The following is a 26,532-nucleotide window of genomic DNA, read 5'->3' as shown; positions in this document are numbered from 1 at the left end:
GCGTCTTTTGATTTCTTGACTGCTGCTTTCACGGGCATTGATTATGGATCCAAGTAAAGTGAAATCCTTTACAACTTCAATATTTTCTCCATTTATCATGATGTTGTTTATTGGTCCAGTTGTGAGAATTTGTTTTCTTTTATGTTGAGGTGTAATCCATACTGAAGTGCTTCAAGTCCTCTTCACTTTCAGCAAGCACGGTTGTGTCATCTGCATATTGCAGGTTGTTATAAATCTTCCTCCAATCCTGATGCTGCATTCTTCTTCATATAGTCCAGCTTCTTGGATTATTTACTCAGCATACAGATTGAATAAGTATGGTGAAAGGATACAACCCTGAGGCACACCTTTCCTGAGTTTAAAGCACGCAGTATCCCCTTGTTCTGTTCGAACAACTGCCTCTTGGTCTATGTACAGGTTCTGCAAGAGCACAGTTATGTGTTCTGGCATTCCAACTTTTTGCAATGTTATCCATATTTTGTAATGATCCACACAGACGAGTGCCTTTGCGTAGTCAATAAAACACAGGGAAGCATCTTCCTGGTATTCTCTGCTTTCAGCCAGGATCCATCTGACATCAGAAGTGATATTCCTTACTCTACTTTAATTAAGGAAATTAGCAGTTTGTGATGAATTGCAACTATGCCTTCCTCAGTTTGCCAAGTCTTCTAACTTTCCGTTTTGTAGTTTCTTTAATGCAGAGTTCTTAATTTTTATGTACTCGAAGACTTCTTCACAGACAAGTAAGTGGTTAAACACGTAAGTTCTAAATATATCACACCTTAGGCTGTTCTTCCCCCTTCTTGGTCACAGACTATTCCAGGAAGATTTAATTAGATAATTTTTAATTTGAGGAGTACCAACAATGTCTACCCTAAAACATAAAGTGAAGTTGCTCTTAGAAAAGTACTGGCTTGATGAGAATAAAAAGATTTTAGTTTATTTTAGACAAATTTGGTTCTTAAGTTTCTGACTAAACTTTATTCCACTACAATCTTTATTTAGAGGGCAATCACTTTTTTATATTTTTTTGAGACAGAGCAAACTAAATTTTAGATTAGCATTAGAATTCTACCCATAATTACCCACTCAATATTGAAGCAAATTCTATCAAGTACGCAAAGAGTAAGAGAATTTCAATTACAAAATACGAAGGAAAAATGCTTAACAATGTATAAAAAAAATATTGACAAATTCAAGCTAGAATTAGTTCTAGGATATTTTATTTTTCTATTAAATGGACGGCTAAGTAGACATCAGCAGAAATGCTGTTAAGACTGCTATTTGTTTGCAAAAGCTGTTCATAATAAAGAAACAAAAGCATTAACAGTCTGTGTTTTAGATTTCTCAAAATAAAATCACTGCCTTCTGATTTAACTTTTAGGGATAAGATAGGGCAAAACCCAAGTATTATACCTTCCGATTTTATCCATAAACACAAATAAAAGTCAGTATCAATACAAATGATAATATAAGGAAATAAACACACGGTTATGTCATAGGATTCCCAACACTGTATTGTGATACAACTCTCAGTAAAATCCCATCTTTCCTGGAACAGAAAATTAATAGAAATGTGAATTTTCAAAAACTCAAGTAATTGAGTAGTAACTAATTTTGATGTTCACACCAGACACTATTGTGTGAAAAGCTGTAAAAACTCAAGTCCTTTCTGTGTCGTTCAGCAAACAAAGGACAAGGGAGAATGCTCTGCCAAATTACACCCGCTACTCCATCCTGGACCAAGTCTCTGATTACCCATTCAGATCCAATGCTCCCAAACTGTCAACCTACCCCACCCAGCCTCACCCCACAACTCCTTTGCATCAAGGGCCTAGTTTCCTTTCTGTCAGCTAATTTCCAATTTCCAGAAGCTTCTGATTTTCTGGTTTGACATTGATCCTAATACATTCTAAATCAAAGAAAATGCTATAATGCTTAAAATTTAAGTGGGAGATGGAAGTTAGATTACTTCAGTGTGATGGAAGATACAGTTCAAGTTCTTCTGTAGATATATGGGGAAGTAGCAAGAAAACTTAGTTTTTAAACCCTGCTTGAGTTCCTTAACTACTTAGTATTTGATTACTAGTCATGACAAAAAGGTAAGCAAAAGCCATCAACATGCATTTTTTTTGGAAAGAGAACGGCACTTGAAGATTTCTCGGAGTTGGCAAAGGCATTTTTATACCTACAAGGATTGTCAACCTTAGTACATCACAGTTATTAATAATGGAAAGGACTGGGACCCTTGCCAATCACTGAGCTTTGCAGAAGCACATTAGTATATTCTTCCCTTGTAATCGCAGAATCCTTTAACTAAGGACAATGGGTACACACCCACAGAGAAAACTTATCCACAAAGAGATTCTATAATCAAAAAGGGAGCTTCACAATCCAGCTTTACTAGATCACAAAACACACCCTTTACCCATGTATTACTTTCTATATCTCTGAAACATGTGAAAAATACTTTTCTGTGAATTACTAGGCTGTAGGGAATGGGCACTTTTAGATGCATTACAAGGATCTCTAGCAGAATTTGGCATCCTTCTTCTATTAACAGTAACTGAACGTTTCAACTGGATCTTAAAAGAAGGTTGCCAGTTTTCATCTGAGCCTCTCCGAGATTTTGAACGTTCCGTATCAGTTTGTCTCTTGAAGTTCCTACCTTTGGAATTCTTCTTCTGCCCCTTTAGTAATTTGTCTGGAGAAAAGGATGTACCTCGCAAATGATATTCATCTGGGGATCCTTTCTGACGGTTTAGCTTCATTTGTTCTTTATCCACCTCTTTCTGAAGCTGTAATGCTAATAACCTGTCCTGCTCTTCTTGTTTATGTCTCTCAAAAAGGAGATGTTCCAACTCTATCAGTTTCTGGGTAAAGTTGATTTCTGTTTCCTCTTGGTCTGAGGAAGCTTTGGGGAATATTTTCCTTCTTTTTGCAGAAAAGCATGGATCCTTGACTGCTTCAGATTCCTGATCTTTTCTTTTGGAAATATCATTACTACTGATCCATAGGCTAGTCTCTTCATCTTTTGTTTCCACCATGTTGTTTCCAATTATCTCTGTTATATCAGATATACTGAGCTCACTCTCTGTTTTGCCACCAGGCTTAACTGCAGCTTCTCTAGAGTAAGGAATTCTGGTTGTAGGTTGCTCATGATCTGCGACACATAACTCTTTATCATGATTGTCTGGTCTTGTTTTGACTTCTCCTTCAAGGCACCATTCTGAACCACAGGCACTTAACTGAGGCATAGGTGACTCTGCTGAAGACCAGGCACCCTGTTCTTCAATTTCAAGGCATATTTGCGGAGAAAGTGTTGGCATATCTTCTTCAATTTCTGTGTCTTGCCATGTAGGGCTTGTCAAATCTCTACTGTCAATTTCCTGTAGAAAATTTTAAAAAGACTGAGTGAACCAGGGAAAAACATCGAGCTACAGTATATAAGCCTAATTACATTATTACCACAGCTGAGTCATAACTATACATTATGTTTTAGCAATAAAGTATATTAATTCTTTAATAGTACTGGCATTCTATATGGCAATTTAGATTAAGGCATGACTTCATTTTTACTCTTGTGAAAACCTACAGATTTCAACCCACAAACTAGACTCTACATATGGCCAATAGGTGGCATCAAAACCTGACCTTTCTTTTGCGTTATAAACTTCCTCTAGCCCAGGCTGTTGCAGTGGCTAAGTGCTTGGCTGCTAACTGAAAGGTCGGCAGTACGAACCTACTAGCTGCTCCGCGGAAGAAAGATGTGGCAGTCTGCCCCTGTAAAGATTACAGCCTTAGGAAACCCTATGGTGCAGTTCTGCTCTGTGCTATAGGGCCACTATGAGTCAGAATCGACTCAATGGCAATGGGGTTGGGCTACCCCAGGGGTATCCCTTTCTGTGCCATGGACCCCTTTGGCATTTTGGTGAAGCTTACAGACTCCTTCTGAGAATATTTTTGAATACCAAAAAAAACCAAAAAACAAAAAACATAGGCTTACAAAGGGACACTGCAACACAATTATCAAAATGTTAAAAAAAAAAAAAAAAACAAATTTGTGATGAAATAACGTATATCTATTAATACGTTAGAGCCCTGGTGGCACAGTGGTTAAGCATTCAGCTGCGAACCAAAAGTCAGCAGTTCAAATCCACCAGCAGCTCCTTGGAAACCCTGTGGGGCAGTTCTACTCTGTCCTATAGGGTCGCTATGAGTCGCAATCGACTCGATGGCAGTGGGTTTGTTTGTTTATTAGTACATTAAATAATAAGATCTAGTGACAAGTCTAATAACTTATTTCAAAGTTGGGATGAATATAAATGATATTTCTACTGATGACAAAGTTACAGGTACTGTGAACAGTGCTGTGGTTTGTTGTTTACATTCATAATTGAAGGAAATGTTAAAATTAGTTAGAGGTTAGTGAAAGTAAAGATGTACATTTTCTCCCATCCAAGTTCATACGTACACCCTGGATTCTAACCACAGACCTCAGGTTAAGAACCCTTGCTTTAGCCAGTATAATTCTTCTTCCCACTTATAGTACTTAGGTAGGCCAAGTCCTAAGATTAGTTTTAACCATGGTAAAACCTTAAGAAAAAAGGCTTAGATGTGAATATGCCTCAGAACAAAGATGAATCCTTGTTGAAGACCCCCGTTGTTGCTTTGTGTGCCGTCCAGTCGATTCCGACTCATAGCGACCCTATAGGACAGAGCAGAACTGCCCTATAGAGCTTCTCAGGAGCAGCTGGTGGATTCGAATTGCCAACCTTGTGGTTCACAGCCTGAGCTCTTAACAACTTCGCCACCAGACTAATCCCTGTTGGAGACCCTACATCTGTTCTTTCACCTGCTCTGCTTTGCATTTCTCATTCCTGATTGCATTTCTTATGAACGAATGTGGTTTGGACTGGCCAAATTCTGAGTTGCTTCCTAGTTTTGCTGTGAATATGAACACCTGGGTTGCAAAAATATCCCAGCCCTACAATACCCCTTCCGCCAATTCTTAGTTCCAGTATGAGCCAGATTATCTGGATTTAAATCCTTTGTCTATACCTCTATTTGAGGGTCTTTGGCCAAGTCTCTTAAACTCTTTGTACCTCAGTTTTCCCAACTCTTAAAATGGGGACAAGAAAGATACCTACCTTACAGAGTTGGTGGTTGTGATGAAGATTAAATAAGACAATACATATAATACCTGGCAGATTATAAATGTCCTGTACATTTTAGGCACTATAAAACCACCTAGCCAAGTGGAAAAAAGGTTAGGAAGCTGTGAGTAAAGAGTTAACAAAACTTACCTTTCTGCGTAGGAAACTGACCTTGGTATTGGTTCACTTTTCCTAGTTTTATTTTCCTGGGGACCCGATAAAGGTTGAGTATCACCTGTGTTACTGGCCACACAACTTATGGTAAAAATGACACCTGATTGGTGAACTGCACCCGTACTAGGAGAACTATGAATGATCTATGAACACCTGGCTGGAGGGCACAGCTTTGAGATTCTGTCAGTGAGATGTAACTCTTTTGACCGGGTGTGTTCCTTATCGGAAGACCTGAAAGCTACACCCATGGGTTATTATAAGAGATAACTGACTCTTTGGGGGCACGGGGCTCCTGTGCCGGGATGGCTCCCACATTCCTCTGGGCAGTCTCTCTCCCAGGCTGTCACTTGGGAGCTCTGCTGTGAGGACTCTCCTGCACAGACATGCCTGATGCTGCACTACTGGCATGCTGTGTTTCCCTTCTATGTCTCTCAGAGGAAGCTGGTGCCAGGTGTAATCTATTCAGCTTTGTGAGTCTGATTATCTAGGGCAGACAGGGATCAGCAAGCTATGGCCCGTGTTCCAAATCCCGCCTGCTGCCTGTTTTTGTAAATAAAGTTTTATTGGAACACAGACATGCTCATTTGTTTATGTATTGTCCATAGATGCTTACGTGCTACAATGGCAGAGCTGAATAGCTGTGACAGAGACTGTATGGACAACAAAGCCTGAAATATTACTATCTGGCCCTTCAGAGAAAAAATAGTATCTAAAATGATTAAGAAAGGGTGCTCCATTTACCATCGTGACTTAAAAAAAAAAGGAAGGACTACTCAATGTCACTGAATTGTACATCTAAAAAAAAAATGTTGAATTGCGAATGGTTTATTTTTATTTTCACCACAATTTTTAAAAAAGGCGGTGAGTGGGAAGGAAACTAAAGGCATTAAAATATTCTACAGTATTAGTAAACTTGCCAAACTGAGAACATCTTTAGCATCAACATACCTTAGACATGGAGCTTTTCCTGTCTTCTTGAACAACTTCAGATTGTGATGCTGAACCAAATTGAGACTTAGGTGACAAATACCTTAGAAAAAAGTTGATCAAAGTTTGAATGCTTTGAAAGACAAGTAGTATGTACATAATATGATAAAGCCAGACGAATTATTTTTGCTTGAGGTTGGCTGGTTTGTGACCTGGCTGATTTATCAGAAAGAATGTATTTAAAAATCTATTTCATCTCCTTGTTTCAGGTATTCTGGTCTAACCCAACAACAAAACTTAATATTCTAATGAAAAGCAGTAAAAAGGGAAATAAAAATAAAATACAATCATTTCTCTTTTATTATTTAAATACAGTTTATTAGATAGTAATAAAATTTAATCATTTCGTAATTCTTAAAAACAAAAAACAAAAGGCGGCATCAATACAATGCAAGACTGTATAGTTTTCCTAAAAGTAATGGAAATATTTTAAGTCAGGAGAGTGGATGCATATGTTAGCTTCTTTTTTATGCCAAAAACTTTGGCTATTAACATTTTTTTATCACTACAGTTGGGAAAGAGTCTATGATTAGATTCTTTACAATATTAATATGGAGATTTATTATATACATATTTTACATCAACTATCTGCTTAGAGACATACAGATATAGCAATCTATCAGCATAAACAACATATCTCTAAATTTCTAAACATCTTTAATAGCTATTTGCCACTGAAACTTTCAAGTCTATAATATAATGAAAAATGCCATAAAAGAAGTGAGAATGAAAAGGTAGATTATGAGATGGTACACAGATTATAAAAACTGGAAAAAATCCAAACACACGTACATACAAAACTGCTTAAAAATGGCAGAAACATCCCAAAATGTTGGTTGTCTTTAAGTAGTGGTAACTGGGTAATTTTCAAAGAATGGCTAGCTATTACTTTTATAATTAAAGAAACTGAAAAATGTCTGATTGCAAATAATATGTAAAAACATGTTACACTGTGTCAAAAGCACCAATGAATACAATATGCAACAATAAAACAAAATCTAGAGAAGGATCTCTTGTAAAGAACGAATGAATGTCCCTTACAGACTGAAATCAGAGTACCTAAATCACATATTTAGCTACATCAGTCCAAATACTTACTCTGCAAACTTTTGGAAACAAGAACCACCTTCTCATACATTTATGGTCATTAATGTGATGTGTTACATTGATTTTTGTATGTTGAAACACCCTTGCATTGCTGGGATAAATCCCAGTTGGTGATGGTATATAATCCTTTTAATATGATCCTGGATTTGTTCTGCAAATATTTTGTTAAGGATTTTGGCTCTGCACCTGCTGCCGTCGAGTCAATTCCGACTGATAGCAGTGACCTTACAGGACATAGCAGAACTGCTCCACAGGGTTTCCAAGGAGCAGCTGGTGGATTCGAACTGTTCACCTTTTGAGCTCTTACCAACTGAGCCACCAGGGCTCCTTTGGCTCTGTAGGGGCTTAAAAAATATCAGAGGAATAGTTTTCTTTTCTTGTAAGGTTTTTGTCTGGCTATGGTCGCAGCGTTAATACTGGCCTTATAGAGTAAGTTAGGAAGTGTTCCCTCCTATTTTTTGGAAGAGTTTAAAAAGGATTGGTGTTAATTCTTCTTTAAGTATTCATAGAATTTACTAGTGAAGTCATCAGGCCCTAAACTTTTCTTTGTTGGGGGGTTTCTGATCACTGATTTAACTTCTTTACTTGTTACAGTTGTACTCAAACTTTCTATTTCTTCTTGGGTCTGTTTTGGGAGTGTGTGTTTCTAGAAATATGTCCATTTCATCTAGGTTGTTTGTCAGTGCACAACTGTTCATAGCAGTCTCTTATAATCCTTTTCATTTCTGTGAGGTTGGTAGTAATGCCCCAACTTGTATTTCTGATTTTAGTAATTTGAGTCTTTTCTCCGTTTTTTCTTGGACTAGCTAAAGGTTTGTTAATTTTGTTGACCTTTTCAAAGAACCAACTTTTGGTTTTGTTGATTTTCCGTACTGTTTTTCTATTTCATTTATCTTCACTATTATCTTTATAATTTCCTTCCTTCTGCAAGTCTTGGATTTCATTTACTCTGTTTTTTCTAGCTTCTTACGGTGTAAAGTTAGGTAACTGATTTGAGATCTTTCTTCTTTTTTAATGGTGGCATTTACAGCTATAAACTTCCCTCTGAGCAATGCTTTTGCTGCATACCATAAGTTTTGGTATTTTGTGTTACCATTTTCATTCATCTCAAAGTATTTTCTACACTTCCTTGTGATTTCTTCTTTGACTCACTGGTTATTTAATAGTGTATTGTTTAATTTCCACATATTTGTGAATTTTCCATCTGTTATTGATTTATAGTTTTATTTTACTGTGGTCAGAGAAGATACTTTGTATGGGTTCAATCTTTTTAAATTTACTGAGATTTGTTTTTGGCCTCACATATGGTCTATAACAGAGAATGCATGTTCTGCTGTTGTTGGGTGGAGTGTTCTGTATACGCCTGTTAGGTCTAGTTGGTTAATACTGCTGTTCAAGTCCTCAATTTCCTTATTGATCTTCTGTCTGGTTGTTCTATCTATTATTGAAAAGGAGGTATTTAAGTCTCAAACTATTATTGTAGACTATTTCTCCCTTCAAGTCTGTCAATTTTTGCTTAATATATTCTGTGGCTCTGCTGTTAGTTTCAAACATGTTTATATCTCTTTGATGAGTTGACTCTTTCTTCAATATATAATGTCCTTCTTTGTCTCTTTTAATAATTTTTTACTTAAACCCTGATATTAGTACAGCTATCACAAATCTCTTTTAGTTACTATCTGCATGGGACATCTTTTTCTATCTTTTCTCTTTCAACCTACTTGTGTCTTTGAATCTGATCTAAAAGGAGCCTATTGTAGACAGCATATAATTAGCTTATTTTTAAAATAAAATTCATTCTGTGAGTATCTGCCTTTTAACTGAGGGTTTAATCCACTTACACTTAAGGTAATTATTGATAGGGAAGGACTTCTTCCATTTTGCTATTTGCTTTCTATATCACATATATTTTTTGTTCCTTGTTTCCTCTATTACTGCCTTCTTTTGTGTTTGCTATTTTGTAATGTACCATTTTGATTCCCTTCTTATTTTCTTTTCTGTATATTTTTTGTTATTTTCTTAGTGGCTACCCTGGGGATTACAATTAATGCCTTAAACTCATAACAATCTAGTTTGAATCAATACTAACAGCTTCGATAGTATACAAAAACTCTGCTGCTATACAGTCTGTCCCTCCTTCTTTAAGTTGTTAGTAATATAAGTTACATCTTTATACACTGTGTGGTCATTAACATAATTATTGTTTTATGCATCTGTCTTTTAAATCATATAGGAAAAAAGAGAAGTTACAAACCAAAAATGCAATAATGTAGGCTTTTACGTTTACCTGTGTAGTTACCTTTACCAGTGTTCTTTATTTCTTCCTATAGCCTCAAGTTACTGTTTAGTATCTTTTCATTTCAGCCTGAAGGACTCCCTTTAGCATTTCTTGAAGGGATGGTCTATTAGCAATGAACTCCCTCATCTTTTGTTTATCTGGGAATGTCTTAATTTTGTCCTCATTTTTGAAGGGTAGTTCTCCTGAATATAGAATTCTTAGCGAGGGTATTTTTCTTTCAGCACTTTAAATATGTCATCCCACTGCCTTCTGGCCTCCATGATTTCTGATGAAAAACTGGCTGTTATTCTCATTGATGATTCCTTGTATATGATGAGTTGCCTCTCTCTTACTGCTTTCAAGATTTTCTGTGTCTTTGGCATCCAACAGCTTATGTGTCTTGGTGTGAATCTCTTGTTTTTATCGTACTTGGAGTTTGTTGAGCTTATTGGATGTGTAGATTCATATCTTTTTATCAAATTTGGGAAGTTTTTTGCCATTATTTCTTCAAATATTTCTTCTGCCTCTGCTTTCTTTCTTCTCCTTCTGGGGTTTCCATTATGCCTATGTTGGTATTCTTGATGATGTCCCAGCGGTCTCTTAGTCTCTGTTCATTTTTCTCCATCCTTTTGTCTTTCTGCTTCTCATACTGGATATTTTCTTTCAAATGACCTATCTTTGACTTTGCTGATTCTTTCTTGTGCATGCTGACATCTGCTGCTGAAACCTTCTAGCAAATTTTTCATTTCAATTATTGTAGTTTTCAGCTTCATATTTCTACTTTGTTCCTTTTTATAACCGTTTTCTTTATTAATATTCTGTATTTGTTGACACAGTGGCTGCAACATGGTCTCAAGCATAACAATTGTGAGCATGGCACAGGACCAGACAGTTTCGTTCTGTGGTACACAGGGTCACTATGAGTCGGAACCGACCCGACGGCACCTAACAACAACATTTGTTGAGTTATCATTCTCCTGATTTCCTTTTGCTCTTTGAACATGTTTAAGATAGTTGATTTAAAATCTTTTTCTAGTAAGTCCAATGTCTGTGCTTCCTTGGGGACAGTTCCTGTTAATTTCTATTCTTCCTGTGAATGGGTAATACTTTGTTTCTTTGCATGTCTCATAATGTTTTGTTGAAAATTATAATGTGGTTCTCTGGCAACAGATTCTTGCCTCTCCTCAGGGTTTGCTGTTGTTTGCTGGGGTTGTAGTTGCTTGTTTACTTTTCTAAACTACTTTTTGAAGACTGTGAATGTGTGGTCTCTGAAGTGTCTGTTCCTTTAGCTTACTGTAGGCTAGTCGTTTGACAGATTTCCTTAAACATCATGTTTGTTGTTGTTGTAAGCTGCCATCAAGTTGGTCCCTGACTCATGGTGACTCTACACATGAGATTGGACTGTTGTAATCCATAGGGTTTTCACTGGCTGATTTTCAGGAGATTGTCAGGCTTTTTTACTTAGTCTGTGTTAGTCTGGAAGCTCTGCTGAAAGCTGCACGCACCATGGCAACATGTAAGCCTCTACTGAAGATGGGTGATGGGTGATGGCTGTGCTTGACATGCACTGGCTGGGAACTGAGCCCAGGTTTCCCATGTGGAAGGCGAGAATTCCAGTACTAAACTACCACTGCCCCCTAAACATTATATTTAGGTCCACTTTTTCTTGGTTCAGCCTCATTTGGTTGCTGTAAACCTTTGACTATTTTCTAGATTTCTGACAAAATTGATTCTGACAATTTTTACTCATGTATTCAGTGTTTCTGTGGAAGCACAGGCCCTTAGAGCTCCCTGCTCTACCATTTTTGCTGACATCACTTGTTATTTATAACCTAAATGCATTATGGCAAAGAGAAAGCATTCTTTATGATACCAATCTTTTGAAAAAATTTTAAAACCTTCTTTATGGCCCAGAATGTGGTTAATTTTTATAAATGTTCAATGTATTCTTGAATGTGTACAATGCAAGGGTTGGGAATATTGTCCATTTGTTCAAGTTTATTAACTAAGCTGTTCAAATCTATTTTATCCTTATAGATGTTTCTTTTTACTTAACCTATCAATTACTGGGAGGGGGTACATTACTATCTTTCACTATCAATGTGGATTTGTCTGCTTCTCTTTGTAATTATGTGAATTTTTACTTGACAGTCTGGAGCTCTGGTGGTGCAGTGGTTAAGAGCTACAGCTGCTAAACGAAAGGTCAGCAGTTCAAATCCACCAGCTGCTCCTTGAAAACTCTATGGGGCAGTTCTACTCTTTTCTGTAGGGTTGCTATGAGTTGGAATCGACTAGATGGCAATGGGTTATGATGAAGTGAAGCTGTATTATTCTTGGGTATATACAAGTTTAAATTGTCATGTCTTCTGGGCAAGTTGAACTTTTAATCATTATGTATTGACCCTACTGATCTCTAAAAGCTTGTTGCTTTTTTGTCTCATATTAAAATAGAATCACAGCCTTCCTTTGGTTAGTATCTACTTGGTATTTATTTTTTCCACCCTTTTAATCTTTCTACATTTGATTTTTTAAGAATAGGTATCTTACCCTGAAGGAGCCCTGGTGGCACACTGTTTAAGTGCTCCATTGCTAACTTAAAGGTCAGCAGTTCAAACCTACCAGCCACTCCATGGGAGAAAGATGTGGCAATTTGCTTCCGCAAAGATTTACAACCTTGGAAAGCCTATGGCAGTTCTACTCTGTCCTACAGGGTGGCTATGAGTCGGAATCAACTCGACAACAACAGGTTATCTTACCCTGGGTGGTGCAAATGCTTAACGTACTCAGCGGCTAACCAAAAGGTTGGAGGTTTGAGGCCACCAGAGGTGCCTCAGAAGAAAGCCTAGTGATCTACTTCTGAAAAATCAGCCACTGAAAACCCTATGAAGCACAGTTCTACTCTGACACACGAGTCAGAGTAGACTTGATGGGAACTGGACTGGTATCTTACAAGTAGTACATAACTGGAATTTGAAAAAAAAAAAACTAGTCTGATAATCTTTGTCTTATATGGAACATTGAATCTATTTATTTTTTATTATAATGACTGATACCCTTGGATTTATTTCTACCACGCATTTTTGTGCCTTTTCCCCAAATTTTATCATAAAAAATTTCAAAAATAGAGGAAGTTGCAAGTGAACACCCACATATGTGCTCTATAATTGTTAATATTGTCCTGTATTTTTTTTATCACATATCTAGCCATCTATTTTTTGATGCATTTCAAAATAAGTTGCAGACATCAGTACACTTCATCCCTAAACATTTCAATATAGATACCATTAACAATTCATTATTTGTTTGTAATTTTCATATATATTTATATATATATAATAGTATATAAATTTATATACAGTAAAATGCACAACTCAAGTGTAGCATCTGATGAGTTTTGATAACTGCATATACCTTTATAAGCTCCAGAAATGCTACAATGCACTTATTGTATCAAAGTCTAAAGTTAACTAACAGGTATCTTTACCCTCCTCCTTCCAGTCAAAACCAGGACTCCAAATACCTTACCCCAACTTGGATTCTAGGATTATCACAAATTTTAGTTCTATCTGTAAACTAAGAGGACATTTGTATTACTTTATAAATTCAGTGTTTGTTTATATTTACCACATAAATATCTGCATTACTAGCTTCTTTTCAGAAACTGGAAGCTGTAACTCCATAGTATCACCAGATTCCAACAATGGCTCTATACTCCCATCTGTCAACAGGTATAAATACTTCAGAACCCCATAATCCCAACTACTCACAATGGATATGTATGTGCTTAACATCTGGCCAGCTTCACTCACTTATATGATCTGCTTAGCTTCTGTGGGCATTTAACTTTCGTCTTTAAATTTGGCATTTCTCTAGTCTTTAAGTCTTTTACCTGTGCTGCCCTTGTAAAATTATTTAGAAAGCTTTCTATAGTTTTCTCTGCTCTGAATTAAATAGTGAGAATTAGATTTCTTCAAGATTTGCCAGAAATCATCTGTAAAATCAATTTTGCAGGGCTTGATTTATTTTTTCATGACTGTTCTTTTTGATAAAATAAATATATATACAGCAAGAAAGACAAATAATATCAAAGATTTTACAGTGTAAAGTAAGTCTCTCTCCTGCCCACAGTGTCCCTATTACCTTCCCTAGAGGTAAACCACTGCTTCTAGTTTCTGGTGTATCTTTCTAGAATTAGTTATATATATAACCAATATAACTTTGTGTATGGGTATGTGTGAATTTTTAAAATTATCTAATTTTCTTCAATGGTTCTTACCTGTTCAAATTTTCCATTCTAAGCTGATTTTGGTATTTTTCTAGAAAAAAACTCTTTTAAAGCGTAGATCAGTGAATCTAAACTAGGGTGGGACCAAGCTTCCAGAAGCATTTAGAAACCTGTGGGGCATTTAGTTGTCTCAGAGGGATGGGGAAAATCTACTGGTATTGACTGGGCCAGAGACAGAGAAGCTAAATAATGCTGTGAAATACAAAGCACAGTCCTACCTAACAAGAATTATACTGCCCAAAATGCCAATAGCACTTGTTGGAAAACATTTGTCTAGTTTTTTTGTTATGTAGTATTCATTATGATCTTAACAGTTCTTTCCTACTGCTGGAAACCCTGGTGGTGTAGTGGTTAAGAGCTATGGCTGCTAAGTAAAAGGTTGGCAGTTTGAATCCACCAGGCACTCCCTGGAAACCCTACAGGGCAGTTCTACTCTGTCCTGTAGGGTCACTACAAGTTGCAATTGACTCGATGGCAAAAGGTTTGGTTTTTTTGGTTTGGTTCCTCCTGCTGTTACATGTTTTTTTCTTCTTGGTTAGGCTTGCTAATAGCCTGTCTCTTTTTTTAAATCAAGTCTGTCTTTTTATTTTTATATGATTATTTTCTGTTTTTAACTTTTGTTTTAACTTTAATATGCCAGTTTCTTAATTTCTGCTTTTAAATTCATTAATTTGTCAGATTACTTTTGGATCTCTAATGATTTTTTATCTTTATACACTTCAAAATATATATTTAGATACATAAAGGTTCATGATGATTATATCATTTAGGCAGAATAATAATACAGCAATACGAAACACTCGTTTGCCCCTTTTAATAATTTTTGTCCTTTCTACTTTGTATAACATCAGTATTAATAATATTGACATTGTCACAATCAATTTTTTTTTATAGCAATTGTCTGATTTAACTCCACTCCACTCCCCAATCTTTCATTGTCCTTTAAATGAATTTTGGAAGGAGGCAAGTTACCTACATATATTTACTCAGCTGAACCGGAAGGGTATATGTTTTTGAAGTCTACATGGTAGAGTAGTATCTCAGGTTCCAACTCTAGGAAAACTCATGTCTTCATAAAGCCATAAACTCTTCCTATTACTTGCTGCTGAAAGGGGGTTGTGGAGAAACGAAATCCCTTCAGTGCTGACTACCTGACTCGTGTTTTGTAGGACAGAGAGGAAACATGATGCATCAACTGGGAAAAAGTGGGCAGGAGAACAATCTAGACTCAGATGCTAAACTGTAAACTCCTTCAAGGAGGATGACCCTATCTGGAAACAGCTTTTCTCACCTGAGTCTAAACTAAGAGAAAGAGAAATCCCACTGGTTCATTCTGAACAAAATGGAAGAAGATGGAAATCCCACACTGAGCTATCAAGATAAAAAGTACCAATCTGCCAAAACAAGTGGCTAGGTGAACAGCCTGCCATCACATCTCTCTTTGCGCTAGCCAGGAATATAAGCTATGGGAATAGCTCATTTCTTTTCACTTTACATCAATTTCAGACAAACTGGAGAGTTTCATGCAGAGTTCATGAACCAAACTTTAATCATCAGTGGTCTATATGAACAAATAACACTGTCGTATAGTAGGTGGTCAATAAACAATTGATAAATAGTCATGTTCACTTACTTCTGAATATCTCCAGCGTTTCTTTGATGGTTCTTACTTTTCTTTTGTGACTTGACTGTGATCGAATCACATTTTTTGGAATTCAAGGGAGAAGCCGAAATACTTCTCTCACAGAAATTGTTCTTCAACAACAGAAAAAGCATAAGAAATATTACTAAAGAGAACTTTATGATAAAATAAGCTCTTAATTCAAAATCCATGACAGAATTTTTCAAGGATTATGCTCACATTTAAATTCTATATACCCGCTGAAAAATACTGATTTTACAACAATTAGCATAAACAAAATTAAGTTCATTCAAGTTGGTCTAAATTGGTTCCATTTTTCAGTATGTTACTAAGCACGAAAGAGTGCACATGATACTAATCTTATTAGCTGGTAATTTATGTTAACTTTTCTAATAAAATAATTTCATATAACTATCTTAATCTATAGAGGAAAATTTAAAGAGCTGTGAATATGCCAGGAGAAGAAGTTAGTTTTATGTAAAAAAGTTTTGGGCTTTAAGGGCATACCTGTAAATGTCACAAGTATTTATTTGCTGTACCACTTCATAAGTTTCTTACTATACTATTGGAAAGGTCCATATAATTAGTGTTGGCAGACATTTGGCCTTGGGCCACCAGACTTTCACAAGCTAACCAAAAATTATTCTAAAATATGATGAAATCTACTCTTATAATCTCACGTAAAAATAAGAAGGATTAAAAATATAGAATAGACAGGTAACCAAAAAAAAAAAACACCCAAACCCATTGCCACCGAGTCGATTTCAACTCATAGTAATCCTATAAAACAGAGGAGAACTGCCCCATTGGGTTTCCAAGGTTGTAATCTTTATGGAGGCAGACTGGCACATCGAACTGCCAACCTTTTGGTTGGCAGTCGGGCGCTTTAACCACTGTGCAACCAAGGCTCCCCAAGATAGGTAAAGATGACCCCAAATTCTCTTCTTTTACGTATTTTTCTTTCCTTGGTAAATGTCATTTATTTAATTTCCTAAATGTGTACTTTCCAAAGCTATTCTACTCAAATTTAAAAAAGAAAAAAAAAGGCTATATAAAAAAGGGCATATAACTCAAAACTTGGGTGTATTATTATGAATGGTAGGCCTCTAAAAAAAGAAAAAAATTCAAATTCTGAGTATACTTCATTTTGTAAGTATATTTTAAGATATTTGTTGTCTGAAAACAGAAGAATAGTTTGCAGGCTCTCAAATGGGAATGACATAAGACGTTGATACCCCTGGGGGTGGTATTCCCTGAGTCTCACCCTGTCTTAGTTATCTAGTTCTGATATAAAAGAATACCACAAGTGGATAGCATTAACAAACAGAAGTTTATTCTCTCACAGTCTAGTAGGCTACAAGTCTAATTGAGGGTGTGAGCTCCAGGGGGAGGCTTTCTCTCTGTGTTGGTTCTGAGGAAAGGTCCTTGTCATCAATCTTCCCCTGGTCTAGGAGCTTCTCAGTGCAGGGACCTTGGGTCCAAAGGATGTGCTCTGCTCTCAGCGCTTCTCTCTCAGTGGTATGAGGTCCCTCTCCTCTGCTCAATTCTCTCTTCTATATCTCAAAAGAAATTGACTCAAGATACAACCCAGTCCTGTAGCTTGAGTCCTGCCTCATTAACATAACTGCCTCTAATCCTGCTTCATTAACATCATAGGTTAGGACAGGATACACACACAGGATAATCATATCAGATCACAAAATGGTGGACAATCACACAATACTGGGAATCACGGCCTAGCCAAGTTGACACACATTTTTGGGAGATACAATGCAATCCACAACACCCCCAAAGATTCTGACTTAGTAGATTTAGAGTAGGTATGAGAATTTGTATTTTAAAAGAACCTCAGGTGATTCTGCCAGGCACTTTCAAACCACTAAGTTCCATTTTATCTTTTGGTTTTAAAATACGTGTTTTATCATCCTTTGATTCATTTTCTCCCAGGCAGTAATTTAACTATAGCAAGGAAAGAAGATCTAGGTTTAGTATACTAGTTAGGAGCCCTGGTGGCACAGTGGTTAAGCACTCAGCTGCTAACCAAAAGATCGGAAGTTTGAACCTACCAGCCACTGTGTGGGAGTAAGTTGTGGCAGCCTGCTTTTGTAAAGATTCACAGCCTTGGAAACCTTATAGGGCAGTTCTACCCTGTCCTATAGGATCACTATAAGCGGGAATTCGACTCGACAGCAATGGGTTGGTGGTTGGTATACTAGCTAAGAATTTAAAGTGCTTCACTTGTCAAAAAGTGATTTATATCAATACAATGGAATATTATACCACCCTTAAAAATAATTAGATAGACTGTATGTAGTAATGTGAAAACATCTCAAAGCTATATCAAGTGAAAAAATGCAGGGAGCAAAACAGTTTGATTGGTACAATACTTTTTAAGTGAATAAGAAAAAAAGTTACAAGAAACTGTTAATAGTGGTTACTTTTGGGGGAAAGACTTACATAACAGAACAGCAGTGGAGAAGGTGGAGGGGAGAGAAAGGCTTTCACTGAATAGCTTTCCTGTATAATTTTAATTTACTCAACATGTTAAAAAACTGTTCCTTTTTTTTTTTTTAAGTAACCTGAGTTAGAGCAAATATGTAACAATATGCAAAAACATTTTATACTGTTTTAAGTAACTTGAAGTAGAACATGTCAGAAATAGCCTCTACTTATGGTGATCACTATTTCTTTAGTTTTTTGAAAACCTCTAAAACTTACAATATTAATGCTTAGTTTTCTTGCCAATTCTTCATCACTTTTCAGTTGTTCTTCCATTTCTCTTTGCCTTTTTTCTGCTTGTCTTTTCTCCTCTTCTTCCTCTTCTGCCAATAATCTCTGTATATATTCTTCACTGGCTTTGTTTTCTTCTTCCTCACTGGCCCGTCGCTCTGCCTCCACCTTAAAGATGATTAATAAAGTTCAGTCCTTCTCTGAATTTTTTAGTATACTTGAAATATTTCATAGTAAGTATAGTTAAAGAAAAATAAAAAAAGAACAAATTGGCAGAAAATGAAACATCTCAAGTGAAGTACACATCTGGAAGTAAATTCCTGCAGAATGGTTCAAGAAGGCTCCTTCAAGAGGCCTTCCCAATCAGTCTTATGTAACTTTGATCATATTCCCATCCCTTCTCTCCTCAGTCCTTATCATAATTTCTACTATACTATCACACATTTGTGGAAGTGTTTCTTGGTAGTACTTTCCTAGTTAACAGAGTGCCATGCTGACTGAGTTTGGCCCACATTCCTGGGCCTAATCCTAGTAAAACTGGCTTAGACCAATCAGGGTTATCCCTGGAGTTGGAGCCAACCCCCAAATAGTGAGGGCAGGAGTGGGACAGATGTTGAAGAAACAACCCCATTGGCCATTATGATTATTATCTCTGATTAACAGATAAGGGAAGTGAGGTATAGAAAAGCAAATAACTTTCTAAGGTCAGTAAGTGGCAGAACTGGGACTCCATCCAGATTCTAGAACCTAAGGTGAGGCTTGTAGACATTCAAATTATAATGCCTGAAAGAAATAATACTAGAACTACTTTAGCAATACTAAGAATTTGGTTTAAGAATAAGCCCTTGACAGTACAACTAGATGGTGCCTGGCTACCACCGACTGCTCTGACAGAAATCACAACAGAGGGTCCCGGACAGAGCTGGAGAAAAATGTAGAACAAAATTCTAACTCACAAAAAAGACCAGGCTTACTGGCCTGACAGAGACTGAAGTAACCCCGAGAGTATGGCCCCTAGACACCCTTTTAGCTCAGTAATGAAGTCACTCCCGAGGTTCACCCTTCAGGCAAAAATTAGACAGCCCCATGAAAAAAAATGAGACTAATGGGGAACAATAGTCCAGGGACAAGGACTAGAAGGCAGGAGGGGACAGGAAGCTGGTAATAGAAAACCGAAGGTTCAGAAGGGACAGTGTTGACATATCATGGGGTTGTTAACCATTGTCATAAAACAGTATGTGTACTAACTGTTTAATGAGAAACTATTTGTTCTGTAAACCTTCATCTAAAGTACAATAAAAAAAAAAAGAATAAGCCCTTGATCCAGTCAGAGTAAATCAGACATGGGGAAAAGTTCACGAGAGGAATTCTAAGTTTGCTTGCTCATAAAGGAAAGCATAGGAAGAGATGTCTTGTCTTCTCCTTCCTGTTGTTTTTTTATGCATCTGAGGAAGTCAGTCAGCAAGGAAATGGAGCTAGCGCTCTGGATGAAACCAACCCTGAAGCCCACACCTTTGGAATTCCAGTTAATTACAATTTCTTATTATTTAAGGTAGTTTGAGATGGGTTTTTTTTAATTTGTAGTCAAAAGTATCCTGATAGAGCCTGTTCTCACTATCTTGTTGTGAGCATTAAAAACTGCTTTAAAACCCTTATTTAGCACTATGCTTAGACAATATGCTGACAATTACGTTAGTTGTAATAATGATTTATTACTTATGAGGTCTAGACTAGCAGCCACTAGATACATGTGGCTAATCTGAATTGAGATATGTTGTCAGTGCAAAATACACAAAAGATTTTGAAAACTAGTAAGAAAAAAATAATGTAAACTCTCTCATTAATTATATATATAACTTTATATGTATATAACAATATAATGTAATTCTAATTACACAATTAATTATAAACATAATTAATAATTTTATATTGATTATATGACAAAATGGTATTTTGGATATACTAGATTAAATAAAATATAATATTAAAATTTGACTTTTTTTTTAATGTGGCTACTAGAAAATTTTAAATTACACATGGGCTCACATTATACTTCTACTGGATGGTGCTGCTCTACACAGAGCAGGAGGGTGTGGGAAGTACTAGGGCTCTCCAGTTCAAATGCTTCACTGAAAACACTCCTCCCTTCTTTTCCTATTTAAGTACTTCACTCAAAAAAAAAAACCCCAAACCTGTTGCTGTTGAGTTGATTCCAATTCACAGTGACCCGATAGGACAGAGCAGAACTGCCCCATAGGGTGGGTTTCGAAGGAGCAGCTGGTGGACTCGAACTGCCGACCTTTTGGTTAGCAGCCAAATGCTTAACCACCATGCCACCAGGGCTCCAAGCAGTTCACAATTAGCCCTTCACAGTCTCCTCATCTAAACCAACACTCTACCACCCTTTTTCCATTCTTTAAGCTCAAAGCTTCAGGGAAACTGAAAATTTTCCCTTGTACTTACCATATAAGAAAAGCACCAATTATCTGTAAGTAAGCTAAAGCTAGTTTCTAACTATTTGGAACACGTGTGAAAATTAGAGCCTTTCTAAAGTACGTTAAAATTATTTAAATTTCAATATATACTACTTATATAAGCACATAACTGTATGTAAAATATGAAGCTGAAAATATAATAGAGAATTTTCTAACAAAGAACATTTAGCACTTACCTTCCTTATCTCCTCTTCATATTCTCTTCTCAGTTCCCCAGGTATACTTAATAGACGAACTGGCTGATAGTCATCAACTGTTTTAGATAAAAAAAGAAAATAATACTGTAAGAACACAGAAATCTATGGCTAGCTTTGGTTTTTCATAAAAACCATATTAACATAAACATGCAAAATTAAAATAAAATGTACAATTCTTAAGAGCTACAGAAATATCCAACAGCAAAGAGATTAGAAGAGGAGCCGATCAGTAAACGAGATTTTAACAAATTTCTAGAAAACAGAAAGCTGACAGAAGAGAGGTGAGTGAAGGAAAATGTAACTATTGGACAGGAAGCCTACAGCTGAGGTGGGAGGCAATCTGCCCCCTAAACATGGAGAACTGGCTCAAGCCCAAAAACGTAAGGCACCATAGAGTTCAGAGCAAACATATGTTGGACTGAAAACAGGGGAATTCAAAGTTTACAGACCATTTAATCAGAATACTTGACTAGTAGGTATTTCTCCAGGATATGTGTGCGTATTATATGCACAATACATATTCACGGGTTATTCTTTAAAGAAACTGAATGGTGTGGAGAGAGCCAGAGCAGCTAATGTAAAAGATGGTGGCCCAAAGCAAAGTCCTCCACAATCCGGCAGTTAGGGGTGGCAAAGCATAATGGCCAGCTTTCCATCTGCTTGCCCTCAAACAGTGTCTTCTAGTCACCAATTCCCATCCATGTACACAAAGCTTTTCTCTAGGATCTCATTTTTAAATATGGAAGCAAAACCAAGGATCACCAGACATTGGAAATAAATGTACAGGATTAAAGAGAAAGACTAAGCTATACAAAGAAGGGGGAAAAGAGGGCAGAGCAAGTTGGTGAAGTTGGTGTATGTTCCCCTTTATGCCCCCAGGAACTAAACCACAGAATAATAAATAAAAACAAGCACAGACTGAGATCTCAGAACTCTGAATGGCAGCTGAGGTGTTAGAGAGTCAGGGTGAGTCCAGAAGCAGGGGAGAGGAGGAATGGGGACAGCACAGAAGCTGCAAGAACCTACCCATTAACATCTGGAACACTTGCTCCTCACAGCCATTTTGGGATAGGCCTGGAAACATCCCAAACAGGGAATGCAGAAAGGAAGATGATCTGAAAAAGCTGTAGCCCAATTTTTTAAGGTGGCACAGATTGACCATGGGAATTCACGGGCCACATAATTGGGAGGGGATAAAGGGAGACCATGGCACTGCAAGAGTGTGCTGTTGAATCTCCCTGAAGCCTGAGACAGACGGGCACTAGGACCGGGAGGAACTGCAAAGGCAGCAGGGCGAGGGGTATCCTTCAGACTGATGGGCAACATAGGTGGAAACGGCTCCCTGCTCACAGCAGGACATCATGGGAGAGCCTGTGCAGGGGCACCCATGAAGGAAAGACACAGAGAGCCCTCCCAACTTCACCACAGGAAAGTTGACCCCAGTGCTTATGTCAGCATCTGCAACCAGCTAAACTAACCCCTACCTGTGCATGCGTACTGAATTTCAGAGATCAAGCATCCAGAATTCCAGAATCAGTACTGAAAAAAACCTAAGGATAAGAGTGACCTCCAGTGGTTCTCAGAAAATACCAGGCCCACTGCCACTAGGTCGATTTTGTGGGGTGGAGTGGAGCTCCTGTGGGGTTTCCAGGGCTGTATGTCTTTGCAGAAGCAGGTGGCCACATCTTTGTCCCGTGGGGTAGCTGGTGGGTATGGGCCCCAGCCTCTTAGATGGCAGCCAGGTGCTTGGCCACGGTGCCAGCAAGGTGTCCAATCAGAAAAATTTCCCACAAAAACCAGGATACAAAACTTAAAATAGTAATAATAATAATAAAAACAAAATGGCCTATGTTCAACAAAAAACAGTAAAACACACAAAATCGTAACATAAAAAGGACCAATCAAAAGCAAAACATGAAGAGGAAATTTCCCCTATGGAGGCCAGACTAACAGAACGAATTGAAAATTTTCAGACTACAGTGCTAAATATGTTTAACGAAAGCAAAAAGCACACAGAAAACAAACTAGTGGAGATAAGGAAACAAATGAAGGAACAAAATGAGAGACTCAACAGGGAAATAGGAAAAAAAAAGAGAACTACTGGAACTAAAGAATAAAGCAACTGAGTTAGAAAAAGCAAGAGAAATACGCAACAACAGAGTTAAACAGACAAAAGACAGAATAAATGAACTAGAAGAAAAAATAACTGAACTTATCAACTCTCAAGAGAAATAAGAAAAGAACAAACAAAAGCGAATAAACCTAAATGGAAATATGGGATTCAATTAAGAAATCTAACATTAGAATTATTGGGATCCTGGAGCACCATGACAACAATAAAGGCAAAGAAACAATTCTCCAGGAGATAATCAGAGGAAATTTCCCAGACATGAGCAAAAAACCAAGCCTACAAATACAGGAAGCTACACGAACCCCAATTAGAATAAATACTCACTCAAAAAATCAACACCATGCCATATCCTAATAAAATTCTTGAAAATTAAAGACAAGGAGAAAATTCTGAAAGCAGCGAGAGGAAAAACATGACATAATATATACCAAGGGTCCTTCATAGTAATCAGTGTTGATTTCTCCCCAGAAACTCCAGGGGCCAGAAAACAATGGAGAGACATACATAAAATACTGAATGAAAACAATTGCCAACCAAGAATTCTTCCTCTTTTTTTAATTTTTGGTTTGATATTTTTATTATACTTTGGGTGAAGGTTTACAGAACAGTTTCTCATTAAACAGTCAGTACACATATTGTTTTATGACATTGGTTAACAACCCCACGACATGTCAACACTCTCCCTTCTTGACCTTGGAGGACCTTTTTTTTTTTTCCCAACTAAGAATTCTTTACCCAGCAAATTTGTCATTCAAAAATGAGGGGGAGGAAGGCGGGGCCAAGATGGCAGAGTGGTCAAATGCTTCTGGTGGTACCTCTTACAACAAAGACCCAAAAAAAAAGTGAATCGATTATATAAGACAGTCTAGGAGGCCTGAGGAAATGGACTGAGTGGCAAGGGTTCAGATGGTTCAGAAGCAGTGAGGAGTTGCCGGACCTGTTCCAGCACCCTGCAGACAGCATCAGCTGGCGTGCGCAGTGAGGCAGGAACTGGCATTTGGGACGCATTTTCCATGTCAGGGAAGACCGAGTGGCAGAGAGTCTGCTCAGTAAAAGGGGGGCACACAATCAGTAAAAGGTAAGTACATGGGTTTAATCTACCATGTGGATCAAAAAATACCCCATTTGGGAAAACCTCTCTCCCATTTACCTGCTCTCTCCCTGCTCTGCAACAGGCTGGCTTCAACGATTGCTGCATCCCCTGGGCCGAAGTAGGACCCACTATGCACCCTGAGCCATTCTCCCGGCCTTGGAGAGGGAACAAATTAACAAACAGGAAAAAATAATCTGAAAGCTCCCCTAAGCTGGGAACTCAGGGCAGGCACAACTCCTTTGACCAGGCATAGGCGTAAGAGGTCCACAGACTCTGAATGCCTTTCACCCCTGCATAGACCTGTGTGGGTCCATTTCAACAGTGTAGGCCCTCATTAGCACAGTACAACAGGATATATACCTGAAGCCTAATTCACCGTATCAGCTATCTGGTGGAGTGGCAAGTTTGTGACATTTGATACTGCTCTGCTCATTAAGCAGGGTCCTCACCTACCCACATCAGGGGCCTGAGGACTGGTGGCTCCACCCATGCCACTTAGCCACCTGCAACAGTGGTGCTTCCCAGTCCTTACAGCCAACAGCACTGGGTGCCCACAGTCCAGCTGCAAAACCCACACACCTATGCACCCTAGGGATCAGGGACACACTTTCCTCCTAGACACTCAGGGGCAGCCATCAGCTCCCTGCCATGCTCGGCGTGTGATCCCCTACTGCAGCCAGATTCCTATGCCTACTCCAATCACCCCTGCCCATCTAGGACTGTAGATGAGAGCCTGCACCACACAGTTGGTGACCGACTATCTGGACACCTGAGCTCACATACCTAGTAACACATCTAACCACCTGGTGACAGAACGTTAGAGCTTCAAAGACGCCAATAATCAAACCAGCTCACATGACCAGCTTATGCGGGCATATCAAAACAACAAGGTAGGACACAGTAAGCAAACATAAAATAAATAAATATAATAACTTATTGATGGCTTGGAGACAACAGTCAATATAAAATCACATAAAGAGGCACACCATGATGGCTTCAGCAAGCTCCCAAAACAAAGAATCAAGAAATCTTCCGGAGGAAGAGAACTTCTTGGAATTACCAGAGGTAGAATACAAAAGATTAATATACAGAACTCTTCAAGAGATCAGGAAGGTGATCATTAAAAATGCAGAACAAGCCAAGGAACACACAGACAAAGCAACAGAGGAACTTAAGAAGATTATAGAAAAGCACAAGGACAAATTTAACAGGCTGTAAGAATCCATAGAGAGACAGAAAACAGAAATCCAGAAGATTAACAATAAAATTTCAGAATTGGACAATTCAATAAAAAGTCATAGGAGCAGAATTGAGGCAATGGAAGTCAGAATTAGTAAGACTGAAGATGAAGCCCTTGACACCAACTTATTTGAGGAAAAGTCAGATAAAAGGATTTAAAAAAATGAAGAAACCCTAATAATAATGTGGGACTCTATCAAGAGGAATAGCCTACAAGTGATTGGAGTACCAGAACAGGGGAGGAATAACAAAAAATACACAGAGAATTGTTGAAGATTTGTTGGCAGAAAAGTTCCCTGATATCATGAAAGACGAGAAGATATCTATCCAAGATGCTCACTGAATCCCACATAAGGTAGATCCCGAAAGAAAGTCACCGAAACATACTATAATAAAACCTGCCAAAACCAAAGATAAAGAAAGAATTTGAAGAGCAGCTAGGGATTAATGAAAACTCATCTACAAAGGAGAGTCAATACAGCTAAGCTCGGACTACTCAGAAGAAACCATGCAGGCAAGAAAGCAATGAGATGACATATATAAAGCCTTGGAAAAAAACATTGCCAGCCAAGAATTATATAGCCAGCAAAACTCTCTCTCAAATATGATGGCAAAATTAAGGCATTTCCAGATAAACAGAAGCTTAGGGAATTTATAAAAACCAAACCAAAATTACAAGAAATACTAAACGGAGTCCTCTGGTTAGAAAATCAATAACATCAGATAACAACCCAAGACTAGAACACAGGACAGAGCAACCACATATTAACCCAGATAGGGAAGTCACAACAATAAATCAAAGCTAAAAGGCTGAAATTTGGGAAACAGAGATGTCAATATGTAAAAGATGACAACATTAAAACAAAAAAGGGGAACTAAAAAATGTAGTCATAGAATTCTACTCAAAGCAATTTACAAATACAATGCAATCCCGATCCAGATACCAACAGCATTCTTCAAGGAGATGGAAAAACTAATCATTAACTTTATATGGAAAGGGAAGAAGCCCCAAATTAAA

At 37.6% G+C, this 26,532-nt stretch overlaps 1 protein-coding gene across 2 annotated transcripts in view; it reads right to left on the bottom strand.

The window, feature by feature from the left end:
* Positions 1 to 353: 353 nt before the first annotated feature.
* RNF168 (ring finger protein 168) overlaps positions 354 to 26,532 on the bottom strand; it is a 37,719-nt gene continuing 11,540 nt past the window's right edge. For both annotated transcript variants that reach the window (XM_004373708.2, XM_023728756.1), the window contains 5 exons: positions 21,031 to 21,107; positions 18,348 to 18,527; positions 15,621 to 15,742; positions 6,279 to 6,360; positions 354 to 3,389 (listed from right to left, as the gene is read on the bottom strand). In XM_004373708.2, coding sequence (XP_004373765.1) covers positions 2,436 to 3,389; positions 6,279 to 6,360; positions 15,621 to 15,742; positions 18,348 to 18,527; positions 21,031 to 21,107 — 1,415 coding nt within the window. In that variant the 3' untranslated portion in view covers positions 354 to 2,435. The remainder of the gene's footprint in view (positions 3,390 to 6,278; positions 6,361 to 15,620; positions 15,743 to 18,347; positions 18,528 to 21,030; positions 21,108 to 26,532) is intronic.

The sequence above is a fragment of the Trichechus manatus genome, unplaced genomic scaffold, assembly GCF_000243295.1.
Source record: "Trichechus manatus latirostris isolate Lorelei unplaced genomic scaffold, TriManLat1.0 scaffold00026, whole genome shotgun sequence".
NCBI classification, from domain to species: domain Eukaryota; kingdom Metazoa; phylum Chordata; class Mammalia; order Sirenia; family Trichechidae; genus Trichechus; species Trichechus manatus.
This window is presented reverse-complemented; position numbering and strand designations above follow the sequence as displayed.